Source organism: Coffea eugenioides, chromosome 6 (genome assembly GCF_003713205.1).
Source record: "Coffea eugenioides isolate CCC68of chromosome 6, Ceug_1.0, whole genome shotgun sequence".
Taxonomy (NCBI): domain Eukaryota; kingdom Viridiplantae; phylum Streptophyta; class Magnoliopsida; order Gentianales; family Rubiaceae; genus Coffea; species Coffea eugenioides.
The window spans coordinates 18,147,530-18,163,841 of record NC_040040.1 but is presented as its reverse complement, the minus strand read 5'-3'; the positions used below and the strand labels follow the sequence as shown (position 1 = coordinate 18,163,841).

Sequence of the window (16,312 nt, the reverse complement as noted above, 5' to 3'; positions counted from 1 at the left end):
TTGTGGGTTGCAAATTAGAGTCATTAAAGTAAGCTGAGCAACAGAAAAATGTGCTTAGAAATGGAATTTCCACAGCACAACAACTTTTCTTTACTTTCTGCACAGGTCCAAGATCAAAAGCAACAAGATATAATTGTCAAACAACAAGAAAAGTAGACCCACATTTTATGCAAATCTGCCTGCTCAAAAAAAATGCCTTTTATACGAACTGAACTGCAAAAGAATATGACTCACTTCTAAATCTTGAAGAAAAAAAGGGACAGACATCTGGATGCAAGTCAGAATAAGAAACTGAGAATGCAAATGAGGCAAGAATGGATGTGAACCAAGCATCTCCTTGTGATCAGGAGGAGATAGATGCCTCCTTTGGTAACTGCCGATCTACAGTTATCCTCAAGATAACGTCCATGTTTGGTGCAGAAATTAAGCATTTCATCAATGCAAAGAGCTAACAAGAAATAGATGAGAGAATCTGCTTTTAGATATCTCTTATATACCAAAAAGAAGGTAACAATTTCCTACTTAGTATACAAAATCGGATCGTCACCCACCTCATACAACATTTTTTTTTTCAATTGTTACTATTTGCCACTTACCTGATTTACAATGGTCAACAGAAAACCAAGTTCACGGTACAAGACCAAACAAAGGCTATTGAGACTGAATAGGGAAATGCCCTTTCTTCTTAGCAATGGTGTAGTAATATGCACGAAGTAGTCGTTTCTCAAATCTTCGCAGATTCAATCTTACATTTTGATTATCAAGATATACTTCTTTTGTGACTTCCCAACCCCTCTGGTTCACAGTATCAGGGTCTAGCAAAACTGGATCATTCTTTTCATAACTATCAGACAATGAACTCTCGCTCGGAAGAATCTTGTATGCAACATACTTTAAACCAAATTTAAATGATGATTCGCCAAAATAGGAGTCTGATGCCCAGTCTGTACCAAGAGGAATGATCTGGATAAAAACTGAGCCAGGCTTCATAAAGAGATAATGAGTCAAGGCAGCACCGTGGACTCCAACCAAAACATCACTTGCATTGAGAACTCGATATATCCTTGCGAGCTCTGAAGTTCGAACAGGCCTCACAATTTCCACCGAAAACCCAATCTCTTCTGCCAAGTTTACCAATGAATCTTGATTTAGTATTTCTCTTGAACCATTTCTAGATATAATGACCAGTTTGGGCTTCTCCAAATCGCGCTTTTCTTTTAAAATGTCCACAGGAGCTGCTGGCAATGGAGATAACTGAGCTTGACGTTCCTCATCTTGGATTAGACCCCTGATTCGAGGCCAATAAGCTCGGTCCAGAAGGTTTCTAAAGTCCCTAATAGTCTTATTGCCTTTCATCAATGAAGGATCAACTGTGAGCTCATCATGAATTCTTAAGCCAACAATGGCTTCAGGGAAACAGTGTGTTCTATTATCTCCACTAAAATCTACAACTGGATAATCAGAGAGCTCAGCTACAATGTCACCATACTTCATAATCCACCATTTATGATAATCAAGAATGACAAAAACAACCTGCTTGTTCAAATGCTGAGTAGTAATGAAAAGAGGGATAATCCCATCATTGAATTCATGATAAAGATTACCAGTATAGCCTGAAGTAGAGAAGAACATAGCAGGAACATTGTGTTGCACATCACAATGACGAGAACTGCCCGGATTTCCTTTCTTTACAACAAGGTCTAGTTGAGTAACAGTACCCATTGCATAAGGTTCCCATTTTCGAGTATATGGGCTGATTTTTTCATGCTGAAGCACCTCATTATCATCATCACTATCGGATGGCCCCAAAACATAATCACTTAAATTGTTGCCACTGTACAGGAAGACTGAAGAAGTGTTCGCATCTATTCTTACATCCCCCTTCATGATGCATATATCAGAACGAACGCTGTGTCTATCACAACAAATTGTCCCTGCATTCAGACACTACAGTTGTCAAAAACTAGAGAAAGAGGAGCAAAATTTACTAGAAAACAGGGCACTTCAGGATTTACCCCTGCCTAGTTAACATCTGTACATTATAAACAATTTTAGGTACACAACCGGGAAAGGCCTAAAAGGACTTTCACAAGGTAGAAGAGCACAACGGGCTGCAGTAAATGAACTTAGAGTTCATGAAAGTAAAGACAAAATGAAATGCAAAAGATTTATAAATCCATGTTACCTCATTCAAAGACCTATGCCAGGAAAACAAATTAACGGGAAAATGAAAATAGAAGATGAGAAAAGGGGAGAAGATATTGCTACTACAAAAGGGTATTTTCCAGATAAGAAATGCCGAGCATAATTATTATGCTTCCACAAAAAGAGAACGCAGAGAACAAGAAAGGAAAAGATACCTCTATTCAACGGTGTATATAACCAAAAAAAAAAAAAAAAAAGTAAGTAAAAACTGAACAACACATCTCCCGAACCCACTTGCCAAAGAAAAAGAGGAAAAAAAAAAGAAACCAACTTTTTTTTTTCCAGAAAACTAACCATTATGCACAAATGAACAGAGGGAAGCATTTGCATCAGCTTCAAGAAACAACCTTGCATCGTCAACCCCAAATGAATCTGCAGAGTAGCCAAGAAATTTTCAAAAAACAAAAATACAAATCCTCAATCTAAGCCTAAGGAACACGAGAACAAAGAAAGAAAAAACAAAAGAAAAGGAACCACTAAGGAAGAAAAGCTTACAAAGAAGCGAAAAAGTTGATGAAAATGTCAGGTAATGGGGTGCTAATATCAAGCAGCAATAAAGGAAAGTGATAAACACGAAATATAAAAGCTTGGGCCTTGCTCTTTTGCTGCAAGAGGAGTTTCTACAAAATAAGCCATGACGAGGTGATTCCTCATCCTGGATGGCACCATACACCTCGCCCTTTCTCCAGTAGTTGTGGTATTTGTGATATTTCACCATTTTTCCTGCACCCCAGAAAGGAGGGGAAAAAAACAAGGAAGAGAAATGATGGGCTTGTAGTATTTGAGAATGCAAAAGATGACGGAATTTTTAAGCTAAGGAAATGGAAGAGGATTAGAGCCAGAGGAGGAAGAACATGTGGTTTTGTCTAGTTGGGCTGGAGAAAGGTTTAACTGGGGTACTTTGCCATGTGTTTTCTTGGAAACAGAGAGACACCAGCGTGTGTGCGTGTGACGGTGTGAGTCTAAAGAAAGGTGCTGTACTGATTATTTTACAAATGGCAAATGACCATATAAAGTTGTGATGTGAATTTACTGGAACAGAATTTTGATTTTTGACCAAATGGGGAGGACAGGAAGGCAAGGCAAAATATATTATAGTATGATGTTTCCACATTCCGAGTTCGAGATTCTTTTGATGTAAAAAAGAATGAATACTTTGAAGTTTGCTTTGACGGGTTTTAACCGAGGAACTTGATGCAACTTATGTGCATTATTATGATGAAATACATAATTCAAGTAAATGCATTCAATAGAATGTAGTATTCGGAGATAAATGGTGGTGGAGTTGTAAATTCCCTCCTTATAGCAAAAGTCAGAAGAGCATCTATGTGATTGAACCTCTTAACGATTCTTATTCAGCAATACAGCATCCATTATGAATTTCCACAAATCATATATATATATATATATATATATATATATATTAATCTTTCTTGTACTAACAGTATTGTCAGTATTGGAGAAATGATAATTATACAATATTGAATTTAAAATTTAATCTATACATATATATTATGGATCCAACGATGGCAGTATATACACTGTCAGTGTATATAAAACTTACACACACACATATATATATATATTAATCTTTCCTGTACTAACATTATTGTCAGTATTGGAGAAATGACAATTATACAACAATGAATTTAAAATTTAATCTGTACATATATATTATGGATCCAACGATGGCAGTATATATACTGTCAGTGTATATAAAAATTACATATATATATATATATATAATATATAATGTTCAGTTACATATATAGTAGGTTGCTGAGTTGGATATGTTTATATTTCATTTCGCCACGTGAACTTCTTTAATGTTTAGTGTTTTTAGATTTTTTTTAAATTTGTTTACTTTTTAGTAACAATTAATTTCCTTCCTTTTTCGCTTCCTTATTTATAGTAACTTTCAATCAATCTATTAATTTTTGGCTTATATATATTAATGTCAATTATACCATACTAAATCATTTTCTCAATCAACTTATTGTTTTAAAATCTTTCAATAGATTATGTGCACTCCTGTTCAAGTAACGAGTTAAGAACTAGATAGAAATATAAATCAAGTCTTGAACTTATTGCTCCTTATCTTATGATAATATCATGAATTTTTTGGTTGCTGGGGGGGAGAGGAGAGGGTGGTTCGTAATTTATTCAGAGGTGTTTATTCATTTTTCACATGGAATAAAAAAAATGCCCTTTTATAGAAAATTACCATCTACAACTACAAACAATTGGAATTGGACTTGTTATGACATAATCCAAAGAGCTCCCAAGCATTCTTCTTATTCCAATGCCAAGATTTTGAGTTGGAAAAATGTCTTCATCCTTTTGACACGTTATCAGTTCTCTAATGTTCACAGCGGATTCTTTTGACTCCACAACAGTTATACTCTCCGTAATTGAAGGATTTCTGATGGCAAGTGTTGAATACACTAGTCAATAAACCAGTCACGCACGGTTTGAATATTTACTGAAAAGGATAAAATTACAAATTAAAGTTTACTCCCTTGTATTTATATGTTCTCTCTCTTTTGTCCCCTCAATTTTGTTTGAAGTGCAAGTGCTTATGATCAAATATTGACATACTACATATTACATGCTCTTTTCTATTTTCTTCTGCCTTTTTCCTCTTTTTCCTTGTACTTTGTATTTCTTTCTTCTTCATTTTGTCATGCTATTACTTTCTTACCTATCGTTCTGCTCAGCATATTTGTAATGAATTCTTCTATTTGCTTAATTTAATTCTCCAAATTGTGGTGCAATATGTGTATTTGATAATTTTTTTGTTTGAGAAATGTTATTTATACTCCTTTTTTGTTATTTGCAATCCCACTATTATTTTTATTTTATAATTTTCATTTATTAGACTATATGATATAACAAAAGGTGGGATTGCAAATATCAAAATATGGAGTGCATATAACATTTTTCTTTTTTTTTACTACGAATAATTGATTGATTACTAGCTATAAATAGCAATATTTGCATAATTGTGACAACTAAACATCCAAGTGAATCTACCGTTGAAATGTACACAATGCAATACTATCTAATTTTGGTGATCAATAAAAATTTCTTCTTTCGTGTTACAATAGATTATTAGTTTTTAACTTTTCAAATAAGATAACAATTATCTTGTTATTCTCTCGTACAAAATTCTTAGATTTAATTAGTAAAAATACTATCATACATGGGCTTATAAAATTAAATTATATTTCTATTATAGGAATTCGAGACAGTAAATTCAATCGATGCAATTTTTATCCTTTCCCAAAAAATTAGAAAATAAAAAAATTTGGATTTGTTCCAAGCCCAAGAATCATATTCATATTCCATTAGTTTTTTTTTTTTATTCTTTTGGCTAGCTAGCTAGCCGTTGCGGATGCTCGGACTTGCTGCACAGGGTACCAAACCAAAGTCACGTGTACTCACCAATGGAACAGAAAACGAGTCACGTGCCAACGTGCTACACCCCACACGCAACCCCATTTCATTCCCTATGATGAGGCGCCCCTAATGGTTTAGACCCTAGGCATTGGACCATTTTAAGTTCTTCAAATTAATTTTGGTCAGTTTTCCTTCTCAAGTCTATAGGAAAATCGATATAGTTTCTAAGGTATTCAAATTTTAATAAATCTGAGAGCGTTTGAAGGAGATTTGTGGAAATGATTAGAAAATCAAAAGACCTAAACAACTCACATGATGTGGGATTTGAATTCAGAATTTATAAATCTGAATTTGTTTGAGTTAAATACCTGAAGTACTAAATTAATTTTTTTTTAAAAAAATGTAAAGGAAACAAATTGGGCAAGATATCAAAATAGTAATTATTTCTTAAAATAAAGGAAGGTTTCTTTCTTAGGTTGCATTTATAAAAAAAAACGCTAACTAGTAAAATATTAGATGGACAAGCAAATAAACATATAACCAAGTCGTATTAAGATGATATATGATTTAATTTTCACTATATAAGGAACTAAATGAAAAATACAGAATAACTTGTGTAGTATTGGGCCTTAATTTATATTGGCGTACGGATCAAAACACAAAAGCACAAAAGCCCCATGTCTATACATGCCAGTTAGGCATTTACGATGTGATGCCCATTCTGGCTGAAAAGTCAAAAACCTGCCTATCTATTTACGCACTAGCGTTTCTGTGTTGCCTGGACACAAGTGGACACAAATTGTAATGAAAAGACAATCATGTGAAAATGTGGACAAGAATTATGTAGTAAATTCACACTAAATCTGACGACCCCTTCTTGTATTTGGCTCACAGATGAATTGCTAGTTAAGGTGAAGGATCAAACAACTTGTTTACTAGCCTACTCTATTTGTTACATTATACTCAATCCATTGACCACTTGCAACAATTGGCATGGTATGATCTTATGAGTCGTACGTAGGGTTGAAAGATAAACTAAGTTATTTAATACTCAAATTGAATTCGACTTGATAAGAGTTCGTTCGAGTTTGATTTGCCAGTTAGTCCTGCCAAATTTTTACAATGTTTTATGTTCTATAAATTTTTGAGTTCAGCCTGAACTTGGTTTGATTAGCATAAAATTGGATTTTATATGTAAACATTTCAAACTACTCGAATTGAACTCGAGTTTGGTTTAATAAAATCTCGTTCGAGCTCAGTTCAGCAAATAAACAAATCAAATTTAAACAAAATTTTAAATTTGTTAAAATAATTAAACAAATTTGAATACCAGATTGTTTGATTTAAATAGATTCGTTTACACCCCTAATTGTGTGATTCCAAGTCCGATGTATTTAGACAAAGTCAAAACCTAACATGCATAAAAATGAAGAATTTAAATCATTTTCAGGTTATCACAATTCACAGGACAATTAACTTCTCTATGTCAAATTTACAAGGAATAAGAGCCAAACCTATGGGCTTCATATGAATTAAGCTACTTGCACGATGTGGGTGAAAGTTCGACAGCGTTTGGCTCACATAGATTTAGGGCTGAGTGTGAGCATTTGACGTACAGCTGAACAGAGCTTGAATATTTGAGTATTGGGCTTCAACGAATAAGAATCAATTCTTAGGTTTTAAATGTCTTAAGATACTTGCATGCAGTTGTCAAAGTTCAATAAGTTTGGCTTGACATTTGTTTGGATTTCTCAATTTTTGAAAAATTAGTTTTTCATATACAATACTACAATAATGCACAAACAACTTAAAAAATATCGTATTCATACAATATATTAAAAATAACTCTAAATATACACAAAAAAAAAAATACACCACCACCACCAACCACAAAAAACATACCACCACCTGCTGCCGCCCCTTCTCTCTCTCTTTCTCTTTCCTTCGTCCTCCTCCTCCTTCATCCTCCTCCTCCCTCTTCCTCTCCCTTTCTTCCTTCCCCTTCTTCCTTCTCCTTGCACCTCCCTCCTCCTCCCTTCCCTTTTCCTTCCTCCCCACGCCTTGCCCGTTGCCCCCTTCCTCTCTCCTCCTCTCTGGTCGTGACTCGCAACTAAAGAGGGATAGCAGGAGAGGGTGGGGAGGAGGGAGGAGGGAGGAGGGAGGAGGGGAGGGAAAGGGTAGGATAGTGGTGGGTGATTATAAGATTTTATAAAATTTTTAAAATATTCTATTAAAATTTTAAATTTTTAAAATTTTTGAAAAAATATTTTCAAAAACACTCCAGAAAACATCATTAAAAACATACTTGAGTAAAAGTTTTTTACCTATATTGTTACAGTAAAATATTTCAAAAATATCATAAAAAATAGCTAATCCAAATGGAACAAAAAGTTTTAATTCAGATTGAGCACCGGATTCAAAGAGCTTTCAAGCATACTTGAGCTTCTCGCATTTGGAAAGACATTTTTGCCTCAAAAAAATTTTTTATACAATCCAAACACGGATCTTTTGGTTTGATGTGCAACTACTAACTAGCCTAGGAGAGCTAGAGCTGGGTTGGAGCTCGAAACCTATTTGTGTCCCATTCTAGTCATAGGCGTAACATCAACAAGTTAAACACGTAACATTTGGACTGAAAAAAAAAAAGATAAAGAAAAACATGCTCAGCATAACCACCCAGCATTTAACACTTTCTTGATGATCTAACTCTGAACTAAATCCCGACAACTGAAAGCTTCACAAATCACAACCCTGAAATACAACGATTAAGAGGAAAAGTGGAAAACAGAAATGTTGTTGAATGTACTAAGAGCTTACGAACATGGAAAATGGAATTAATAAGTAAAGAGAGGTTGTCTAAAGTAGAGGGATAAATATATTAGGACTAACTACGTTTTGCACCCTTGAACTTATAACAATTTTTTATTTTGGACTCTAAATTTCAATTTTGGACATTTTATATTTTAAACTTTTAGATTTTGGTTAGTTTTCATTCTCAAGTCAATAGGAAAATTGATATATAGTTTCTAACGTATTCAAATTTTAATAAATCTGAGGGCGTTTGAAGGAAATTTGTCGAAATGATTAGAAAATAAAAAACCCTTCATTGGTTAGGATTTTTTTTTAAAAGGATTAAACGTTATTTACAATGGTGCAATTAACCATTGGGATTGATCTAATAGTCAAAAGAGGGTTCTTAAAATTATTGTTATTATGCTTTGAATTCTAGAAATGATAGTTGGGGGTAGGAAGAGTACGTGGAGGGATGGGACGTTAAAAAAAAATAATAGTAGAGTTAATACCAAATACTTGCAATTCAGTTATATAACAAAGTAATTCACAAATCTTGAGAGAAATACCAACATATAGTTAGACTAAACAACTCACATGATGTGAGATTTGAATTCAGAATTTATAAATCCGAAATTGTTTGAGTTAAATACCTGAGGTACTAAATTAATTCCTTTTTAAAAAATGTAAAGGAAACAAATTGGGCAGGATATCAAAATAGTAATTATTTCTTAAAATAAAGGAAGATTTCTTTCTTAGGTTGCATTTAAAAAAAAAAAAAAGCGCTAACTAGTAAAATATTAGATGATATATGATATATGATTTAATTTTCACTATATAAGGAACTAAATGAAAAATACAGAATAACATGCATGTAGATGGCATAGGTAACATGTGTACTATTGGGCCTTAATTTATATTGGCGCACGGAACAAAACACAAAAGCACAAAAGCCCCATGTCTATATATGCCAGTTAGTCATTTACGATGTGATACCCATTCGGACTGGAAAAGTCAAAAACCAGCTTATCTATTTACACACTTGCGCTTCTGTGTTGCCTTCATATCTGGATACAAATTGTAATGAAAAAGACAAAATGTGAAAATGTGGACAAGAATTTGGTTATACTATAAGCTAAAATTTCTCATCATGTCTGTGAAATGTGTAGTTTTCAGATGAATCATCTGATTAGGATAATTATGACACTATGCTATTACAGTAACTTCACACTGCATTTGGCTCACAGATGAATTGCTAGTTAAGGTGAAGGATCAAACAACTTGTTTACTAGCCTAGTCTATTTGTTACATTATACTCGATCCATTGACTACTTGCAACAATTGGCATGGTATGATCTTACGAGTTGTACTTAGGCTTGAAAGATAAATTAAGTTCTTTAATATTCGAATCGAATTCGACTTGATAAGAGTTCGTTCGAGTTTGATTTGTCAGTTAGTCCTGCCAAATTTTTACAATATTTTATGTTCTATAAACTTTTGAGTTCGGCTCAACCTTGTTTTGATTAGTAGTATAAAATTGGATTTTACATGTAAAAATTTCAAACTACTCGAACTCAACTTAAGTTTAGTTTTGATAAAATCTCGGTCGAGCTCAGTTCAGTAAATAAACAAATCAAAATTTTAAATTCATTAAAATAATTAAACAAATTTGAATACTAGAGTATTTGGCTTAAATAGACTCATTTACACGCCCTAGTCGTGTGACTGCGAGTTCGATGTATTTGGACAAAGTCAAAAACTAACGTGCATAAAAATAAAGAATTTAAATCATTTTCAGGTTACCACAAGACAATTAACTTCTCTATATGTCAAATTTACAAGGAACAAGAACCAAACCTATGGGCTTCATATGAATTAAGATACTAGCACGATTTAGGTGAAAGTTCGACCGCGTTGGCTCACATAGATTTAGAGTTGAGTGTGAGCATTTGATGTACAGCTCAGCAGAGTTTGAATATTTGAGTATTGGGCTTCAACGAATAAGAACCATTTGACCATGTGGGTCAAATATGCCCCATTTCAGCGAAAACAACTTTCATTTCTATACGACATATTCTAATCTTTTTCTCAACCTCAACTGATATATTACCATCGCGCCACATTTTTCACGTTAAAAATGTGATTTACAAAAAATGCGTTTTTTATCTTAAAAAATAAGTTAAAAAAGGACTAAAATGAAATTTTAAAAAATGCAATAGTTTTGACCAAAAATTTAATCTAAAAAGAATTTTTAAAAAAATGGGAATCGCCCACTTGATATTTGTCCGGAGTTTCGAAGTAACTCAAAACAAAGACTCCAGACAAAGACTCACAAGATACTAAAAGAAGAAAAAAGAGAGAACACATAACGAAAATGACTACTATAATCTCCAGGTTGTATGATACTCAAACTTCCTGGCGATATTTCCTTCGACATAGCTCTTCATCAGATGAATAATTTGACCAGAATTTGTATATTGCCAACCAGAAAAACACTTGGGACCAAAAGAATCTGGATATTATATAGCTGTATTTCTTGCATTGTACCCAATCCACGTCGACCAGTTACAATAATAGTCGTGATAGCGGATTCAGAGCTTATTTGGCATCTTGACAAAATCAAAATACAAGACGCCACGGAAAAGAAGTTTAGAAATCACTTTAAGGCTCCTAGCAAAATAAACACATATAAATGCGTAGTGTCATTTTCTTACTTTTATTTTATGTACGTGGGAGGTTTTAAATTCAAAATCTCTACCTCTTACTTGCATACATAATCTCGTTTAGGAAGGAGAGTGGAGTGTAAATGACAAGCTTCGGGTTTGAAACCTCTTACTTATACTAAAAAAAATAAAAATTCATTGCTCTTGATACTGAAGGTTTGAAGCTCTTCACAAAGCATGGAGAATGTACAGCAAGAATGGTCGTTATTTTGCTACTTAATGTAACAGAAAAGAATGATTTATCTCCAATGGTACAATCCCTGTTTTCGGTTTTGACTCATTTACAGAGTTGACAAAGAATGGCCAAGAATGTCTTAGGATCTTACTGAGAATCAAGATGAAAATTCTCATTATTCTTTTTACCCATGGAGCAGTGATACGCTCGATCCAAGCGTTGTCGAAATCTGGGCAGGTTCAGCTTGATATTTTGGTGATCAAGATAGATTTTCTTGGTTAGGTCCCAACGCATATTTGTAGCTTTGTCTGGATCAGTTAGAACAACATCATTTTTGTCATACTTGTCATATAACGAGCTTTCTCTTGGGAGGATTTTGTATCCAACGTACCTCAGACCAAGTTTTTTGGCCGGTTCTCCATAGTAAGATTCTGCTGCCCAATCTGTTCCCAGAGGAATGACCTGTATGAAAACAGAACCAGGCCTCATGAACAGAAAATAAGTCATGGCTGCACCATGAACTCCAACCATGACATCACTTGAATTCAGAACTCTATACAATTTCGCGAGTTCTGTTGTTCGATCAGGCCTCAAAACCATCACTGAGAAACCAATTTGTTCTGCCATTTTCACCAGCAGATTCTCATTTTTTATTTCTCTTGACCCTTTTCTGGATATGATGGCCAGTTTTGGCTTCTTCAAGTCTTGTTTTCCTGAAGGTGTCAAAGCAAGTTTGTCCATCTTCAACTGAGCTTCGCGTTCTTCAGCCTGAATCAGTCCTCTGATTCTTGGCCAATAAGCTCGGTCTAGAAGACTATGAAAATCAACAATTGTTTTGTTTCCTTCCATCGCTGAAGGATCAATTGCGAGCTCATCGTGGATTCTCAACCCAACTATTGCTTCAGGAAAGCAATGAGTTCTTTTTTCTTCACTAAAAATAATCACTGGATAGTCTGAGAGCCGCGAAACCACATCACCATACTTGGTTAGCCACCAATCATGATAGTCAAGAATGACAAACTGAACCTTCTTTTTGAAATGCTGAGAAGTGATGTACAAAGGCAAAATCCCATCATTTATATCATGATAAACATTCCCAGTATAGCCCCCAGTTGAGAAGAAAACTGCAGGGACATCATGCCTAACATCACATTTCTTTTGAGTTGTGCTTGAATTACCCTTCTTGACAATGAGGTCTAGTTCTGCAACATTGTTCATCACACTTGTTTCCCATTTTCGAGTATACGGCTTGATCTTTTCATGTTGCAGTATCTCGTTACCATTACCATCATCTGATAGCGGTGATACATAATTATTGAAGCCATTGTTTGTGTAGAGGAAAATTGATGAGGAAGCAGAATCTGTTCTCAAATCCCCTTTCATCATGCATATATCAGACCGAATGCCGCTTCTATCACAGCATATAGTACCTGCATGTGGCCAGGGCACATTCAGAATCTTGAAATCCTCCTTTAAATATAGCAGGTATTGAAAAGCAGGGGATTACAATTCTCTCTCACCATTAATTAATTCTTCTTAAAAAGAAAACTTATCAAAGAAAGACCCAAAATCAACTCCTACAGGTTCTGATCAAACCTGAAAGTTATACTCCCTAATTCAACCAATTAAACATGATAGCAGAGCGAAAATAATAGGATCATGTTTTTAGCATATAACAGAAGGAACATCTCCTGAAAGAAAATTGGTTTTTTTTTTTTTTGTGTAGAAGCAAAACATCACTCTGTTTTAAACTCCAAATACTAAAGTTTCTTGGGAACACAAGGAAAGGAAAAAAGAATGAAAAACAAAAGCAGAGAAACAGGGATATGGGCAGTAAACAAACCATTGGGAACAGCTGAACAAATGGGAGCATTTGCATCCGCTTCAGGAGAAGGTCTTTGATCTTCTTCGAAACCCAATGAATCTGCAAAATAGTTCATTTCAGAATCCAATTAATTCAACTAAAAGAACAGAAGGTAAGAACGTAACAGAAATGCAAAAACAGAGAAAGCGAAGCTACTTACATAGGAGAGAAAAAGTCGAGGAAGGACAACAGGTGAGCAGCTGGGGTGCCAAGATTAAGCAACAAGAAAGAAAAGAAAGACAAATAAAGTACAAAGGTTTTGATCTTGTCCTCTTGTTCTGAATCTGACCACAGACTAAACCAAGAAGATCGTTCGAGTTTTGTTGATCATGATCTCCAACAAGTACATGCACAACTTCACCTTTTCTCAACTGATGATACCTCTGGTTTTTCACCATTTTTTCTCTTCAATTCTCGCAAGAAAACTAATCAAAATCTCAAGAAATGAATAAATATTAGTGGGTTTTATGTGCATATAACAAAATTGACAGAGAATAGAGGAGAATTTGGGGGTTTTGTTGGTTCGGTCGAGGAAAAGTTGGCAATGGGAGGCAAAGTATATATTCTTGAAAAAAGAGAGGGAGGGAGAGGAACAGAGGAATGGATTAATTGCCTGAAAGGGGAAAAAGGAGGCTAAAGAAGGCGATTAATGAATTAACCAGTTTGGAGTATTAACTAATCTACAGTCAAAGGCGTGTTTTTTCTTGGCAAAAATGAATTTGGACAATACCGAGTACCTTGGCTGGCTTGGCTGGGCGGCAGGGCTGGCGCGGTTTCTTTTGATTTGGGGGGGGGGGGGGGTGAGGTGCGATCACGCGCTATACAAGGCTTTCTTAGTAAGCCTTATTAAAGGCTAAACAGCCAACTATCAACTGGTTTGTTTTTTAGGCCAATATTACTCCCACTCTAGCCTATACTAAAGGGGAGGACCTAACTGTGCTATGAAAAAATCGACAGGATTGAACCACTATTGGATCAGACGAATGCACTATGCATCCGTATGAATTTAAACCACTTAAAGTGGCAACCACATATAATAGCAAGTAGTGGGAGGCAAGGCCACCAAGCCTTAAAGACTATGGTGGTGGGCAATAGCCCAAACTATGAACGGGTTTTTCATTTTAATTATTTTGTTCTTTTTTTAGATAAAGGCCAAAGAATGGGTGAGAAAACATGTACACAATAAAATTCAGTTTTAAAGGGAAAAAAAAATTCTTAGTTCAATCTAAAATATTTTGGAAACTTTTTCTTCAAGAATTTCAATGAACTAACAATTGTGTAATCCAAGAGTTTGTACAATGAATTTTCAGTGTCTTTCCAAAGTCTCCTAGATGTTAAAAGAGGTTCATCCCCCAATCCCCAACAGAATTTCAGGCAACAGTATTCAATGCAAAATAAAAAAAGAGTTCCAATGCATATGGTAATGATTCAAGGATTAACTTTGGAGTCAAATTCATTCGTTATCAAAAACGGATGCATGCAGACATATGTTGGTGTCTTGAATTGAATTAGGAATAAGTAGAAGCATTGACCACAAACACACTGAAAACCAGTTAAGTTAATCTAGTTCAAGGGACACACTACTATGCTAAGTAATCAATGTTGTCCAATTATAGTATGCAGTAATATTGATTGCTTGCGTTTCACTTTTGGCTAGCAATGAAATGTATACTCTTGGGAAAAAAACCCCAAACAAACTTCTATTAATAAGAAGCACACCTTACCAAAACTCTTTTCAAGTCTAGGAATTTGAATTAGATTTTAAAATGGAGTGCCAATTTCCAAAAATCAATTTTGGCATTTCGCTTAAGCCCTTATTTTTAAGTCTTATATTTTTAATCTCGAGGTCATCTCCAATCGAATAAATCCGGATGAATTTGACATGCACACAAACTAATTAAAGAGGCGATTGATACAAAAGAGAAAATGTAAAAGAAAGCACATTTCTTTTCTTCCCTTTAATTAATTAACGATCAAGTTGTTTGTTAGCATATATATTTAGTTTAGGGCTAGATAATCCGAACACATACCTCATCAAATTACTTGCTTAACAATTAGTTCATTGTACTTGGTAAATATATTATGGTTTTGGAAATATAATGAGTGAAAGAGACAAATATATGTGACTAAACAATCAAAAACTGAACTAGCATCAAGTAATTTTGAACTAAGGATTTGCTTTTAAACGGCTCCATTTATGCCTATACAAAATTACAAATAGGACAATATCACTTAGTATTTTTTTAAGGAAAACATTTTGAACCTTCAAAACCGCTTTTACCCTCTCCCCATGGGACAATCATTTCTTCAAGTTTCTTTCCTAGAATTTCTGTCAGCAAAATAAAGAAGAATATGTTTTGAATTCCAAAATTATTCTCATCAGGAGAAAGGTGTATATTCAAAGGACCATATGGTGGGAAAAATGTAAACAAGTCGAGAAAACCTGCAGGGGAGGTAATCATAATTTAGAAAACCAAATGGGAACTGGTTGCAATTTACCCCTTAAAAAAAAATCCAGTAAACAACCTTTAGCATTGCGATTTGTACATTACAGCCACGCGCCACGCGAATCAGAGCCAAGCGAGTCGCGTGGTTTCTTGTTACTTCAATACCTAAACGAGCTTAAAGCCTTAAACTTTAATTAATATTCAATAACATTTTGCTATAGCTTTTTCTTGGTCCCCATCCTCTGAAAATAAATATCAATAAAAGCCCTATTGGAATCTCAATATATATTTGTTTGATTTGGTCAGGTCAGCAGGTCAGTGAATAAATAACCATTGATTGATATTATTATAATGTCGATATTACAATAACAACACATAAAAAATGATTTGGTATTCAAATAAATAATTTCCTTTTTAACCTTAAAGATTTAGAATATTTCAAGCCACTAGAAGAAGACATTTTTAATTCTTTTAATGGACAAAGAGGACAAAAGTTCATAATTAAGATAGTAGTAACATTAATTAATAAGGTGATCTTGAGATATTGACTCTTAAACCCTCTTTTTTTTTTCCCTTCCTCCTCCTAATAAAATTTGTAAATTCCCCTTAGACCAAACACATAAAATGAAATAATTATTTTGTCATTGGCTTTCTTATAATTAAGATGTAAATAAATAAATAGGAAATATACTGAGAAAATCTAAAAATG

General features: G+C 34.2%; 2 protein-coding genes across 2 annotated transcripts; both read right to left on the bottom strand.

Annotated features, from left to right (window-relative positions):
* Positions 1-439: 439 nt before the first annotated feature.
* LOC113775144 lies at positions 440-3,154 on the bottom strand. Its single transcript, XM_027319903.1, has 3 exons — positions 2,701-3,154; positions 2,500-2,577; positions 440-1,934 (listed from the first exon to the last, which is right to left on the bottom strand). The coding sequence occupies exons 1-3, from the start codon at positions 2,921-2,923 to the stop codon at positions 652-654; spliced, it is 1,584 nt and encodes a 527-aa protein (XP_027175704.1). The 5' UTR covers positions 2,924-3,154; the 3' UTR covers positions 440-651.
* An 8,111-nt stretch (positions 3,155-11,265) lies between these two features.
* Positions 11,266-13,717, bottom strand: LOC113775801 (EGF domain-specific O-linked N-acetylglucosamine transferase-like). Its single transcript, XM_027320816.1, has 3 exons — positions 13,317-13,717; positions 13,136-13,216; positions 11,266-12,722 (listed from the first exon to the last, which is right to left on the bottom strand). Exons 1-3 carry the CDS (start codon positions 13,552-13,554, stop codon positions 11,440-11,442), a joined length of 1,602 nt encoding a protein of 533 aa, XP_027176617.1. The 5' UTR covers positions 13,555-13,717; the 3' UTR covers positions 11,266-11,439.
* Positions 13,718-16,312: the final 2,595 nt, after the last annotated feature.